General features: G+C 40.3%; 1 protein-coding gene across 3 annotated transcripts; it reads left to right on the forward strand.

The window, feature by feature from the left end:
* Positions 1-6,977: 6,977 nt before the first annotated feature.
* Positions 6,978-14,924, forward strand: gpr184 (G protein-coupled receptor 184). Of its 3 annotated transcripts, XM_047392145.1 has the most exons (3): positions 6,978-7,071; positions 7,188-7,284; positions 11,896-14,924. In XM_047392145.1, exon 3 carries the CDS (start codon positions 11,938-11,940, stop codon positions 12,979-12,981), a length of 1,044 nt encoding a protein of 347 aa, XP_047248101.1. In that variant the 5' UTR covers positions 6,978-7,071; positions 7,188-7,284; positions 11,896-11,937; the 3' UTR covers positions 12,982-14,924. The 3 variants fall into 3 exon arrangements, with proteins under 3 accessions (XP_047248101.1, XP_047248099.1, XP_047248100.1); XM_047392143.1 differs by having other exon boundaries at positions 6,991-7,284; XM_047392144.1 differs by having other exon boundaries at positions 6,991-7,280.
* The last annotated feature ends 1,247 nt before the right edge of the window (positions 14,925-16,171 follow it).

Here is a 16,171-nt window from a genome sequence, read left to right on the forward strand (position 1 = left end):
CAATATGTGACCATGGGCGAGGAGGAATTGGCAAGGGGTGCAACAGCCCTGCAGGGGGGCGACGAGAAGGCTTAGCTCGACAACATTGAGTGCATTCAGCAACAAAGTCTTTGACATCCTTGACCAGCGATGGCCACCAAAACTGAGTTCGAACTGTCTGAATGGTTCTGCTGATTCCTGGATGACAAACTAAATGAGAGCAATGACAAGACTCCAGTACCTTAGGCACAAGGCGTTCAGGGACAAAACAACGATCAGGTGGACATGATGGTGGGATAGGTAGATCTCTAATGGCTCCCTGGACCTCTCTTTCCACCTCCACTAGGGACACAGACAACCTGACGGTTTCAGGAAGGATAAACTCCTGTTCACCCGCAGACTGAGATTCTTCAGGCTCTTGAATACGGGATAGGGCGTCAGGTTTGCCATTTTTACTCCCTGGCCTGTAAGATAGGGAGAAATTAAAATGACCAAAAAACAAAGCCCATCTAGCCTGTATGGGGTTTAGCCGCTTTGCTGATTTCAGGTACTCCAAGTTCTTATGGTCAGTCCACACCATAAACGGCTCCTTAGTCCCCTCCAGCCAATGTCTCCACTCTGTCAACGCCAACTTGACAGCCAATAACTCTCTGTCTCCCAAGTCGTAATTCCGCTCAGCCTGTGACAGAGTCCATGAAAAGAAGGCACATGGGTGAACACGATCATCCTCACCTCTTTGGCTTAATACAACTCCGACCCCAGTGCTTGAGGCATCCACCTCCACAATAAACTGTCTCTCTGGGTCAGGAGACCGTAGCACTGGAGCTGACGTGACGAGTTCCTTTAACCTATTGAAAGCCTTCTCTGCATCCTTATTCCACACAAATTTCACCTTGGAAGAGGTAAGAGCGTTTAGGGGAATAGCAACCAGGCTGTAATTTCTAATAGACCTCCTATAGAAGTTTGCGAAGCCCAGAAATCTTTGAAGCTGCTTGCGATCAGTTGGAACAGGCCATTCCAATACGGCATTGACCTTGGAGGGGTCGACAAGCACTTGATCTGGGGAAATGATGAAGCCCAAAAAGGAATTGGTAGTTATGTGGAACTCACATTTTTTGCCTTGACGAACAACTGGTTTTGGAGAAGACGCAGGAGAACAGCTCTGACATGTTTTCTGTGGGTTTCCAGATCTTGAGAATAAATCAGTATGTCATCAAGATAAACAAATACAAATTGACCCACCATGTCTCTTAGAACGTCATTGACCAATGACTGAAAAACTGCAGGAGCGTTAGTAAGTCCAAATGGCATGACCTTGTATTCATAATGGCCCGTAGGCGTGTTGAAAGCCATTTTCCACTCATCTCCTTCTCTGATTCGGACCAGATGATATGCATCCTTAGATCCAGCTTAGAAAATACCTTGGCTCCCTGGATCTGATCAAAAGCTGTGTTCATGAGTGGTAAGGGATATCTATTTTTAACTGTTATCTCATTAAGGCCTCTATAATCAATGCATGGTCTCAATGAACCATCCTTTTTCCCAACAAAAAAGAAACCAGCACCTGCAGGAGAGGAAGAGGGTTGAATGTGCCCTGCCTTTAATTCCTCATCAACATAACTCTTCATGGCCCTGTGCTCTGGACCAGACAATGAATAGGTTCTGCCTTTAGGGGGTGATGTGCCAGGCAACGCTTAACTCGACGTCAGGCTGTTCCCGGAGATCCGCCAGTCACTGCAAAGAAAGATAAAATCAGTTTAGTTCTTATAATCTCCGGCTCGAAGGACCAAATTAATGTTAGGTATTATTTAATCAACTCAGAGGTAAGGAACGACAGTCAGTTTTACTTGCGGCAAGGGTAGCTGTGCAATACAAACTACGAAGTATTAGCACCCTCTCTCTTTATTTATACATGCTTGGTCACACACAGTTCAAACAACATTCAGGGTGGGTGTGTGTGTGTGTGTGTGTGTGTGTGTGTGTGTGTGTGTAGGGTCAGAAAGGTTAGGGTTCATTTGTCTTGATTATAAACAAACAGAGGAAGTGGGAAGTGGGGACCTGGTGAATAGCCCCCAGATGCTGCTAATAAAAGCATAAAAGAATAAAAGCATAAAAGCATAACTCATTCTTGTCCCCATCTCCCTTCCTGTAACATGTAAGGAGGGAAAAGCACTTAGAGCAGACATGAGTGATAAACAATACAAAAGTTTTAAAACCCTAACAGACAGTCAGCGGAACATGACTCAGACCAACCCAAAACTTCTTTTTTCTTCCAGTCGATGTGAGGGTTGTGTTTCTGCAACCAGGAGGCCCCTGGGACTACAGGAAGTTCAGGTGAATTAAGGATCATGAAAGTTACTTTTTCTTGATGATTACCTCCAACTGTTAAGGTAATCTCCTCCATCCTGAGAGGTAAATTGTTCATGCTGTGACCATCCAAAGCTAGCACGTTTCTTGTGTCAGCTGACGGAATAATTTTTTTTTGCCATTCTTATTTGCAAATGTTTCATCCATGAATTCGATGTCTGCTCCTGAATCAATAAACACGGCCCCCTAGAGAGACAAAGAAGAGGTTTGAAAATGGGCAGGAAACAAGAAGGAGGAGGCAGATAGTTGACTTCGGCTCAGTAGAGACCTCCCTTCCTCTGCTGAGCCTGTCCTTTTAGTGGACACCTGAGTGCTAAATGTCCCTTCTCTCCACAATAAAAACAGAGCTTGAATCTTCTCCGACGATCTCTCTCCTCAAGGGTAATCTTGGTTCTGCCCAATTGCATGGGCTCACAATTATCATTTTCCTAAGTGAGAGGTGACCGACGCCTTCTCTCATACCGATGTGCAGAAACCTGAGTTAATGATGAGCGACCCTTCTCATAGCGCTTCTCCTTCCTTCTCTCTGCCAGCCAAATATCAATGCGAGCAGCCAAATCCTCGAGTTGTTTCAGGGAAGAAGGATAGTCACGGGTCGCTAGCTCATCCTTGATGTCTTCGTTTAATCCTTTCATGAATGCATCCATTTGTGCTGCCTCATTCCAATGGCTCTCTGCAGCCAACAAATGAAAGTCAATTATATAGGTTGAGACAGGTTGATCACCCTGTTTGAGGGACAATAATCCTCTTGCGGCCTCACGACTTGGAATGACCGGGTCAAAAACTCGACTGAGTTCCTTGGAAAAAGTTTCATAGAAGTTACAAGATGCAGACCTGTTATGCCATTCAGCAGTTCCCCACTGTTTTGCCTTTCCTGCCAGCAGAGATATAACAAACACCACCTTGGAACGTTCAGTGGGAAAGGATGACGGCTGAAGCTCAAAATGAATTTCACACTGAGTTAGAAAAGCTCGACATTGGTCTGAGTCTCCCCTGAACATCTCAGGCGGAGAGAGGCGTGGCTCCCTTACCTCTGCTGTTGTCTGTGTTACTTGGTCGTGGTTTCTTTGTGACGGTGGCGGCTCGAAGACAAGATTGCCAGAACGTAATGTGGAAATTATTTCCTCCATGCCGGAACCCAACCAGGAAAGGGTCTCATCAACGTGGTTACGCCACTGTTGTGCTGGCGATGGGTCCATTTTTGGCCAGATATTTCTGCTATGAATCAGAAAAAGGCGGACCCAAGATTCAGCCAGACACAGTACTGAAAGTTTAAAGGGTTTATTCAGCCACAGGAAAACATCACACAGGTAACACTCCTCACAGCTTCCAGGAATCACTGAGGCAGAAAGAGGGATTAGTGACTTGTAGTCTTTCCAGATTTTGCAGGGATCAGAAAAGTCACTAACCTGCTTTTGTCTTGAGTGAAACTTGAAACCCAGAGGGGAAACCTCAGTGGGCGGCAGGCGGTGATCTCCACAGCACAGGTAAGAAGTGACTCCAGGCTGAATAATCCGAGGGCTAGGCCGGCTCAATAATCCAAGGACAGAAACAGGGTCAACGATCGGAACAAGAGGCGTCAGGCAAGGGGCAGGCAGAGGCATAAACCAGATGCAGGAAACAAGGTCGACAACCAAAATCCAAATAGTCCGACAGGGAGCAGGCAGAGGCATAAATCCAAAAGGCAAGGCAAGGTCAAGAAAAATGATCAGACAGGAAGGAACGCTGGACATCTACTCACATGATGGCTTTCAAAAATCTGGCACCGTCTGCTTGTCAGAGTCAGTATATATCAGGGAAGAAACAAGTGCTTGGCATTCCACAGATTGGACTACACTGCAGCAGCCACCAGGTGCATCTAATCTGCTGATTGCAGCCAGGGAGACAGGGTAGAGCAGACGTGCCAGAATCATAACACAAAAGTATACAACATAAGCATTACTAGGTACTTTGACCCATTATTTCTCAAAAGATCTACAGTAAAATTATTAAACATTTGTTTTTTTACATAAACATGTATGTGAAAGTTGTAAATATGTAATTAATATAAATGTTCTTAAGGTTACTTTTCTGTTTTCCTCTTAATTTCTCAACCGTTGCCTGGATAGGCGTCTGGTCTGCTCTATTACTGTAATGCACTGTGTATGTGCGAAGGTAATCTTAACAGAGAGCTAACGTTGGCTGTGCTGGGTGACACAGAAAACATAACAGCAATAACCCCAATGATTATGCCAGACAGCACTAAAGTCTTGAGTGCTGTGCTCTGCATATTCCATGTGGACATGGTGCTCAATGGCTCTTAGGGTATCCACAATGGCGTCGTCGATGCTAACATTCTGGAGAGCAAAATCACCCCGATCACTTAAAGATGTCATCCAAACAACTCAAAATGGCATCATGTAATAAATTATTCCCCTCAATTTGATCTGCTAAGGTAATCAGAGCTGAATGAAGTCAAAGAAACTCCAACATCCTTCCTAAACCTTGAGTTGGCGCAGTAGCTGCTAAGGCAGCAGATACTCAGGCAACTCATTTCTATGTATGCTCAGCCAATGAGGATGCAGGTACAGCTCGTTGACGCTGATAGGCCCAGAGTCATTCAGTTGCAACGTGGAATTATGAAATAAATAGGCCAAGGGCAAAAATCACCCCTATAAAGTAAATGCTGGCTTTTTGAAATAAAAGTTGACTTTTAAAAAATGACATTTTGAAATAAAAAAAAACTGCTGGAATTCAATAAAAATAGACTCAACAATAATTTCAATTATTAGGTATTAAAATGTCAGTCAGTCATTTTCTACCACTTATTCCATAGTGAGTTGTGGGGAAGCTGGTGCCTATCTTGAGCAGTCTATGGGCGAGAGGCAGGGTACACCCTGGACAGGTCGCCAGTCCATCGCAGGGCAACACACAAACAACCATGCACACACTCATTCATACACCTAAGGGCAATTTAGAGAGACCAATTAACCTAACAGACATGTCTTTGGACTGTGGGAGGAAGCCAGAGTACTCGGTGAGAACCCACGCATGCACGGGGAGAACATGCAAACTCCATGCAGAAAGACCCCCAGATGGGAATCGAACCCAGGACCTTCTTGCTGCAAGGCAACAGTGCTACCATCTGCGCCACCGTGCAGCCCAGTATTAAAATGTTATATAAAAAATATTTTATATTATAAAGCTGATTCTCAATGGAAAATGAAATATATTTCATAATAATGAGCTGAGAATTTAATATGCATTCAAATATTTCACAATTTCGTTGTCACATTAAATCATTATCTATTATTTCTTGATGTAGATACTCATTTCATAATGTGTCATTTATTTATTTAATTTTGAACTCTTTGGCGTTCCATAGTGAAAGAAGGAGCAAAATGTCTCTTTAGATAATAAAAGTTGCTGATGGATTTTTCTAATCTGGATTTTTCTAAACTCTGCTTCAAACAAGTGGGAGAAAGGCAACCTGCTCTCTTCAACCAGAGTGGAACACCTGAATAGAATGTGGAGTACATGGATTTGACTTAGCATTGAGCAGCACAGACTGAACATCAGCGCCCACAACGTGAAAGTTAGATAAAACCGGGATATTTTAAAAGGCTTGATTAATGCAACCTGCTTCCACTGACCAAATGATACGATCAAACACAGTTTTCAATTTTAATTTAAAAAACAGTATATTAAATACTTAAATCTGACTATTCTTTTGTTTTTCTTGCTACAGTATCATTGAACAGTATAAAATAGATTAAAGCATAATTAAAGCTTTTAGAACAAATTATTCAATTTAGATCAAAAATGAAATATAAGACTGTATTTTAGGTCCATCTATCTGTACATCTAACTCCAGAGGAGTCTGTGCCTCATCAGTCATGAACCCCATTGGACGTTACTGGTGAAAAGGTTCAATCATTATGAAAACTTTTACAATGAATTTTACACGGCAATTCTTTCCCCCCTCCTACTCATGACAGAAACTGAAACTTCATGGAACAACGTGTGGAGCTTTTTTGAAGGTCAGTGGAAAATACAAGGAAATTATGTTTTGCATCATATTTATTACCACGTCAGTCCATTTTAGATGTCTGCCTCACTGGCAACACAATCTGGAGCTTTTTCATTATTTGATCTTTTTGTTTCACATGCTCTGCTTTCTGTACAGCTAATACAGATTTCACTCTTTCTGCTTTACTGACCTCAGACCAACTGTTTATGATGTTTACTTGGTAGCAGGCTTGCTTCACAGAAACTTCACAAGACATGTCTCGTATCTGATAAGCACAAGTGTTATAACAACTTCATTTAATCTCTCAACCTTTGGAATTAGTCAAAAGGTACTGAGACTGATCTACACAAACTGGAATATGGGTGAATGACTATCAGTAGCATGCAGTAAAATGGGGAATTACGTGCTGTTTCACCTTTTGCCCATAGCAAAACGGTTTCCTAGAATCATGTTTCTTTTTCTCACTCAGGAGCATATGCTTCATACAGTATCTGTTATATAACCCTTCAGGGTTAACTTTGCCTGCTACTTCCTGTCATGCACATGTGCAAACCCAAACCTGCCTTCTTCCTCTGTGCATGTCCCCTCCCGTTTTTGTAGTTTGTTTTATTCACTGTGCTCACTCGTTACTGAGATCTAAGCTGTGACTGACAGGAAGTCGTAAATACTACAAAATCTCAGATAGTGCACAAAGAGAAAAGCCCTTGCGCATCCTGGTAATTGCTTTACTAGTCAATACTTTTCTCACTCATTCAGGAGGACAATGTGAGACTGTAGGGCTGGATTTTAAATGATGAGCGTTTTTTTCTGAAAAACATTTTCTGACCTCCAGGGACTGAAGTGGCAGCATCTGTGGAATGTGTCGACTCTTTTGCCAGTATACAGCTTTTCTTCTTCAAACAACTCACAGCTCTGAACAAAAACAGTAGGTGAGGTCATTACTTGCTAAAGTTTTGAATGTGAAATACCTAGGAATAACAGAAGACTCACAAGAACAACTGAGAAGTAGAAGAAAAAGGGTTAAAAAATATCGTAAACTTGTTTTTTAATGTTTAATCTGCTCAGTGTTTGCTCTTATTTCAGTAAAGCTGATTATATTACCCTGACAGAGCAATTTTCAAGCAAAAGACCTTATGCCTGACCTTGTAGGATGTTAATTTTTGATGTTCTAGTTTAATGTTAAAATATTCTCAGAGTGGGACACTGAAACATCTCAGATTACAGCAGAAGGCTGTTTGACATAATGGAGGGCTGAATCATGACTTCTTTAAATCATTAGGTTTGTTTTGCAAAGACAAGCTGTGACGCTCACAATTAAACATATTTCCATTTTTGAAAAGAGGAAACAGTACTCGTGTACACCACAAACACGAGCACAAACATTATTACCAATGGCAGAGACTCTGTTCTTCAAAAAATATTGTGTAATGAAACTCTAAGAGAAAAATAGTACATTCGTTTTCAATATTTTTTCTATATTCTTTCAGGAACTTAACAAACTTGCGTTTTGCTCAACATAGGATAATGAAAATGTATCAAATTCATAATACATAAATAAAAAAGGCTTTTTCTGTAAAATAGTATAGGCATCTTTATATATTAAAATTAAAAACAAATGACAACCAATATTTTCAATTATTTTCGGTTTTAATAAATTGTGCCCTTTGTTTTATTATTATTAACAACTGTTGTTGTTTCATTAATATTATACACCTGCATACAAGATTTGCATCTCAGAAACAAAACATAACATATTTCAAAGGAATTTCCAACAGAATTTCCCCCCCATGCAAACGTTGCACTGTAGTTTTTCCACATTACCCACCCTTCCCCTGCCAAATCATGCTGTCTCACTCAAACATTTTTAAACAATGGGAAATACCAGTGTGTTGTTAGTCATAGTTACCAGTCTGATGACTACATGCTGCAAAAGGAAGATTTAACAAAAGTGATCATATCAGTTGGCAAACCTTAGCAATATTCCATTCATTGTCTACTGCCATATTCGATAAATTAGAATATTATTGAAATAATTTTTTCATAACTTCATTTACTAAGTGAAACACATTATATAGATTAATTACACGAAGATTAATGTTTTCAAGGCTTTCTTTATGAGAGCAGATTCCTGTTAGCATCTCCTCCTATTCAACAGCCTTGCAGCAAAAATGTCCTGGGTTCGACTCCTGGCTGGGGGGTCTTCTGCATGGAGTTTGCATGTTCTCCTTGTGCATGCATGGGCCCTCTGCGGGTACTCCGGCTTCCTCCCCCAAAACATGACTATTAAGTTAATTGGTCTCTCTCAATTGCCATTAGGTGTGCATGGTTGTTTGCCCTGTGTGTCTCTGTGTCGCCATGTAATGGACTTTTCTTATTACTCTGGCAGACTTGTTATGATTGAGGCAGTAATTGTATTTTACTTGGTGCGTTGTAGTATTTAGAAAGTAATGTTGTGGCTTATTAAATGCAGTTCATCCATCAAATTTCTATACCTGCTTAATGTGTGTAGCATCATAGGGTGGCTTGTGCCTATATGCAGCGGTCATTAGGCAAGAGACAGGGTACACCCTAGACAGTTCGCCAGTCCATCACAGAGACACACAGGACAAACACACATGCACACACACTCATACCTACAGACAATTTAGGGAAACCAATTAACCTAACAGTCTGTTTTTGGACTGGGGAAAGCACAAGGAGACCATGCAAACTCCTTGCAAAAAGGCTCCAGGCCAGGATTTGATTCCCAGGACCTTCTTTCTGCAAGGCAACATGCTAACATGCAACCTACTTTGCTACAGGGGTTGGACAATGAAACGGAAACACCTGGTGTTAGACCACAATAATTTATTAGTATGGTGTAGGGCCTCCTTTTGCGCTCAATACAACGTCAATTCGTCTTGGGAATGACATATACAAGTCCTGCACAGTGGTCAGAGGGTTTTTAAGCCATTCTTCTTGCAGGATAGTGGCCAGGTCACTACGTGATACTGGTGGAGGAAAACGTTTCCTGACTCGCTCCTCCAAAATACCCCAAAGTGGCTCAATAATATTTAGATCTGGTGACTGTGCAGGCCATGGGAGATGTTCAACTTCACTTTCATGTTCATCAAACCAATCTTTTACCAGTCTTGCTGTGTGTATTGGTGCATTGTCATCCTGATACACGGCACCGCCTTCAGGATACAATGTTTGAACCATTGGATGCACATGGTCCTCAAGAATGGTTCGGTAGTCCTTGGCAGTGACGCGCCCATCTAGCACAAGTATTGGGCCAAGGGAATGCCATGATATGGCAGCCCAAACCATCACTGATCCACCTACATGCTTCACTCGGGGCATGCAACAGTCTGGGTGGTACACTTCTTTGGGGCTTCTCCACACTGTAACTCTCTCGGATGTGGGAAAAACAGTAAAGGTGGACTCATCAGAGAACAATACATGTTTCACATTGTCCACAGATTTGCGCTCCTTGCACCATTGAAACCGACGTTTGGCATTGGCATGAGTGACCAAAGGTTTGGCTATCAGCCCGGCCGCGTATATTAACCCTGTGGAGCTCCCGACGGACAGTTCTGGTGGAAACAGGAGAGTTGAGGTGCACATTTAATTCTGCCGGGATTTGGGCAGCCGTGGTTTTAGGTTTTTTGGACACAATCCGGGTTAGCACCCGAACATCCCTTTCAGACAGCTTCCTCTTGCGTCCACAGTTAATCCTGTTGGATGTGGTTCGTCCTTCTTGGTGGTATGCTGACATTACCCTGGATACCGTGGCTCTTGATACATCACAAAGACTTGCTGTCTTGGTCACAGATGCGCCAGCAAGATGTGCACCAACAATTTGTCCTCTTTTGAACTCTGGTATGTCACCCATAATGTTGTGTGCATTTCAATATTTTGAGCAAAACTGTGCTCTTACCCTGCTAATTGAACCTTCACACTCTGCTCTTACTGGTGCAATGTGTAATCACTGAAGACTGGCTACCAGGCTGGTCCAATTTAGCCATGAAACCTCCCACACTAAAATGACAGGTGTTTCAGTTTCATTGTCCAACCCCTGTATGTTGCCATGTAATTTCCCAAGGCATATTTCTCTCAGAAAATTATATGAGTGAATCAATAAATAAAACCCACTTCAAATGGACCACATACGCAGCCCCACATTATGACTCACTGTAGGTAACCTGATCTTGCATTGCTTGTCCGTTATTGGATTTTGTGGATGTTAATTGCATTATATGCTCCCTGAGCCTGTAAAGACACCAGTACAAACCAGATGGAGGGAGATAAATCCATCCATCCATCCATCCATCCATCCATACATACATACATATAGATAAATATAGACAGGAAATGAAAATAAAAACTTTACTGTTCTCACGTAAGGAGAAGTATAAAATTATGTGTAAAAATATTACTGTCAGTCTTTGTTGTTTTTCTTGATATAAAAAGAAACTTAAGCTATCTTTAACCACAGAGTGGTGACTGTTAGTTTAATTTCTGTTGAAAATTGATGTTGAAACTGTTAAACGACCGGAGACACACAGAAATGGAAATAAATGATGGTATGTGTTTTAAAAGTTTTAATCAGAACTTTCTGGCTGCAATTGATGTGGTTTGTTTTGTTGTGTACTGTGTTGCTGTAAATAATAATACTAATTTCCACAGTAATATTATCTCAAATGCAAGAAAGGTGTGTCTGTGTGTGTGTATGTGTATGTGTGGGTGGGGGTGGGGGGGTTGAGGTACATGATTTTGAAGGGTCAGAATTGATGATGCATTCACAAGGTAAATCAGGGAGACAATAAAACGATTAGTTAACATGATGGGTCAGCTTCACAATATTAAATCTTTAAGCCAGAGTCAACAATCTGTCCTTGTCAGTCCGCTGTCACTTCAAATTAAAGCTAGACAACAAATTAAACCGTCAGCCTGTCTCTGCATTCAAATAAGTAATAGAATCTGACTAGATGTTGCTTTTTGCTCCACAGAGCCACAAATATGCACACAATGCACAGGTTTAAGCTGTATTGAGGAGTAACTGCTGGATACAACGTGTTGCCCTGTGGTGCTGCTCAGAATGGAGCAAAGGTTGCAGTCAATTGTTTATTAAATGACAAAAAGCAACATTCATTCATTCATCTGCTATACCGCTTATTCAATAGTGGGTCACGGGGGAGCTGGTGTCTATCTCCAGCAGTCTACTGGCAAGAGGCGGTGTACACCCTGGACAGGTCGCCAATCCATCGCAGGGCAACACTGAGACATACAGGACAAACAACCATGCACACGCTCATTCACACCTATGGGCAATTTAGAGAGACCAATTAACCTAACAGTCGTGTTTTTGGACTGTGGGAGAAAGCCGGAGTACCCGGTGAGAACCCACGCATGCACGGGGAGAACATGCAAACTCCATGCAGAGAGACTCCCAGCCGGGAGTCGAACCGTGCAGCCCACAAAAGGCAACATTACGATGACATTATTTTGCAAGGGGTGCTACCCATCAAATTTAAAAAATATGTTGTTTTATCTTGCAGGTGAACCTCTAACCCGGACAGCAGCTGAACACTGAGAAGACAATGAATGTCACATACACACCTACAGCGACAACCACTTCCATGAATGAAACATGTGTTAAAATCGAAGACAGTCCTGTCAGCGACTTCCTGATGGCTGTTTACATCCTGGCTTTTATCTTCGGCTTGACATTCAATGTGCTGACCCTGTACCCAATATGGCAGCAAGTAAGGCAGCAGAACGTTTTAGGGATCTTTCTGCTCAGCCTGTCTATATCTGACTTGCTTTTCATTTTCACCATGCCCCTTTGGATAAATTATTACCGAATGGACCACAACTGGAGACTAGGTGTGACCTCCTGCAGTGTTGCAGGATTCTTCTACTACTCTAACATGTACATCAGCATCTATCTCCTGTGTTGTATCTCTGTGGACCGTAGCCTGGTGGTTTCTTACCCACTCCACTTCAAACACCACCGTACATCTCGATACGCATGGATCCAGTGTGCTACAGTTTATGTTGCAGTTATGACTATGCACATAGTCATTCTGATTTTCGACAACTTAAAAGATGTCCATGATGACACAAACAACAATGATCGTTGTTATGAGACTTACCCGATGGAGAGTTCTGTGGCCCTGTTTAATATGATCAGAATGGGATTCGGATTCATGCTCCCACTGCTCGTGTTAGGAGTGAGCTACTGGAGGGTGCTTGCCACTGTGGGAAAAAGTCCTGGCCTAAATGTCCATGCTAAGAGAAAGGTTCGTCTTCTGTCCTTTGGAGTAATTGGTATATTCTCAGTTTGTTTTGCTCCTTATCACATCCTCCTCTTTGCACGCTCACTTGTCTTCTTCAACGTCAGTGACAGGACAGCCAAAGGATATTACTGTGAATTCGAAAATAACATGCATTTCACTTTTTCATGCACGCTGGCACTGTCCAGTCTGAACTGTGTGGTGGATCCAGTGCTGTATGTTCTGGTCAGTGATGGAGTAAAAGATACATGGAAACTGTGTTGGAGAAGGCCTGAACACAAAGGGACAGAGGACTGTAAGCTGACTTCATATAATAGAGAAAAGCCTCATGATAGAGCTTTAATCTAAAAAGTAAACTGACTGTGATGTTTTTATTTATTTATTTATATGTGTGTACAGTATATATAAGCCTGTATAACCATAAAACTGGAACTTAAAACTTTGCACACTCCTGTCACAATGTCGGGTTTTTGTGATGTAAAGAAATGAAATCATAACAAATCTTTTCAAAACATTCCATATTTAACGTGACATACAAACCTTTACAATTAAACTCAAAAATGCACAAACCTAAAAGAGGGAAAATGTGAGAAAATTAATTAACATCAGTTATCTAGTTGCATAAGTCTGCACACCCTAAACTAGTTTCTGTTTTAGGCACCTTTTGTTCCAATTTCAACATTTAGTCCTCTTATGTACACATTTACCATCAATTACAGTACATTTAATTAACCTGAAATAAAGTTCAGATATTGATGGAATGTTCCTGGCAGTTGTTCATTTTGCTAAAGCCATAGTTTGTAGAAAGCTTAAAATAAACCAAATTATCTGATTCTACTAAGGCATCAGTCAGGAAGAGGACACAAAAAATGTACAGCATTAATTTTAAACTATGGCACAATGAATAGTCATCAGTGATTAAGGAAGATATGCAATAAATAAAAACTATTGGACATTTCTACAAAACATTCTGAAAAGACAAGAAATAAAGGCATCAGAGAGCTTGTCATGAGTCTGACAGTGACACTGAAGAAGCTACATTTCTGGTAAGCACTTCCTCTAGTGTTTTTTTCCGTTTCTGAACTATGCAGTAAGTTGGGCTGAAGAATGTTTTATGGTCTCATGAAACCAGATTTAATATATTATGCCATTATTATTTCACCCAGGGCGTTCAGGTATCTGTTAGAAAGCTGAAAATGACAAGAAGCATGCATCCAAAATCAACAGAAGAACAGCTTTACATGAGGAAAATTCAGGGTTTGGAATGACTTATCTGAGACCAGAACTAAATTTAAGACAAACTCAGTTTGGTCATCTGATCAGGGGCTGTTGACAAAACATGTCCTCACAATCTGACAGATTTTGAGAAACTTTACGAGAGAGAGGGGTCAAATATCGACAGGTCAAGATGTGTCAAGACTTAATGGTGTTATTGAATCAAAAGGTGCTTTAACAATGTATTATTTGAGTTTACATACGTATGCAAACAGGTTACTGTGGCTTTTCTCAAGTTTTGTATTTTTGCCTAAAGAAATTTGTATGTTTTTGGTGATGGCGGAGGGGTTAAGCGTGCAACCCATGTTCAGAAGCCTTAGTCCTGGCACGTTGATGCTTGCCACATGTCTTCCCCCTCTCTTCACCGTGTTTCCTGTTTATATATATATATCTCTATATATAGAGATATATATATAAAGACATTTATATGTTTTCCAGTTGAACTGAAAATGTTAAGCAAGATACATGTCACATTAAGGAATAAAGAAGTTTGAAAATGTTTCTTCTTGATTTCATTTTTTAGTTCAAAGAAACCGGACATTTTACCAGGGATGTGTGAATTTTTCAGAGCCACCGTTAATGTGTAACTAGTTTTTATAACTGAGTATTAATGCATAAAAACAACATATTTACAGTCTATAACTAGCCATTTGTGTCTGAAAAACAAGAAATGCTTAGGGACTCAAAAACCTGCATATGTCAGTTTTTGTCCTTCAGACTCTGCAGAGTATATATAGAGGAAGAAGGCTGTACTTAGCTGTTTCTCACAGCTAAGTAATTCCATTGTAGTCTTATGGTTTTATTGCTCCTGAGACTTCTCTAAGAGGCATATACTGTTTAACTGTTGTTACATGCTGTGCATCGGCCTTTTTACTTTCTTGTAATTCTGTGCAATCTGGATGTGTGTCCCTTATAGTTCTTGAAGTGTTCAAAAATCAAGCATGCCATTTCCATTAACAATTTGCATCAAAACTCTAGAAACATTAGAAACAAAATAAACCTTTGGTTTGAACAAGTGTTCTGTATTTAAGTTGTTCAGTTTTTGCATCTGGTATTTTATTCCTTGGCAGGATTCTTCTACTACTCTAACATGTACATCAGGATTAGATGAACTGTATTTAAAATGCCACAACATTACTTTCTAAATAGTATAAGCACTTATTAGAATACAATTGTTGCCACAGTCATAACAAGTCTGCCGGAGTAATAAACAATAAAAAAAAATCACAGAGCTCATCTAAAGATGACTAATCCAATTAAAAAAAAGACTAAAACTGTGCAAAAATGGGCAACAGTTTGGATAATTTGGAAAGCACTCAGTATATGTGAATGTAACATTTTCTATATCCTTAAAAGTATGGAAAAAAATAATGTAGAGGTGCGGTGACATACTACCATTTTTAACAGTAGCATCTTTCTTATGTTATATAAGCAATTGTTATGGTTGTCATCTATGTTTATTACTCAAGCATATTCCTGAAGCAGCAGCAGCTAACTATTGAACATTTGATTCACTGCTCTATTTTAATGTATTTATAAACTTTTGGCAGTATTTGAATGTTAGGTAAGTTTTCTTACACATACCTCTTAAATTATCTAAGGTAAATATTGTGCATAAGGATATGAGGTAGAGGTCAGGGCAAACTCACATGAGCAAAAGTCACCTGTTCATGGGTTAGGATATTAGGCATTACTAATCAAACATAAACACAACCTTATACCATTTCAGACTTCCTGGATGTTTGCCAAACTTTGTACTGTGGCTACATGGGAAAAACAGTTTTTTGACTTGCAGAATACATAAATAAAAAAAAATTGTTGGCAATGCACTAATGCACTTTTCTGATTACTTTATTTGGTTTCAGTCTCACTTTGGCATGCCTTTATTACCATCTATAAACAAGACCTTTGGTAAGAGTTTACACTTGTAGCCTGATGTAACTTTAATGTTATATAAGTAGACATGCACTGATAAACCTTTTACTGGGTGATGCTAATTTTAGGTCAGACCTACAGATTGGGATTTCCTTCATAAGGACTAGAACATATCCAAAACATCATCTGTGTAAGCTTTTATTATTAATATTATTAATATTTTGAAGAAAACTACCAAGCCTTTTTATTTAAAAAATACAGCAAAGTATGTATAAAAGAATCTGTAGATTGCAAATAAAGATCAGTGGTTTAATAAATTCTGTTCGGTATAAAATGATTCAATTTAGAATTGATTTTAGACTTTGTACCAAAAGCAGTCCGGATTGCC

Source organism: Girardinichthys multiradiatus, chromosome 18, assembly GCF_021462225.1.
Source record: "Girardinichthys multiradiatus isolate DD_20200921_A chromosome 18, DD_fGirMul_XY1, whole genome shotgun sequence".
NCBI lineage: Eukaryota > Metazoa > Chordata > Actinopteri > Cyprinodontiformes > Goodeidae > Girardinichthys > Girardinichthys multiradiatus.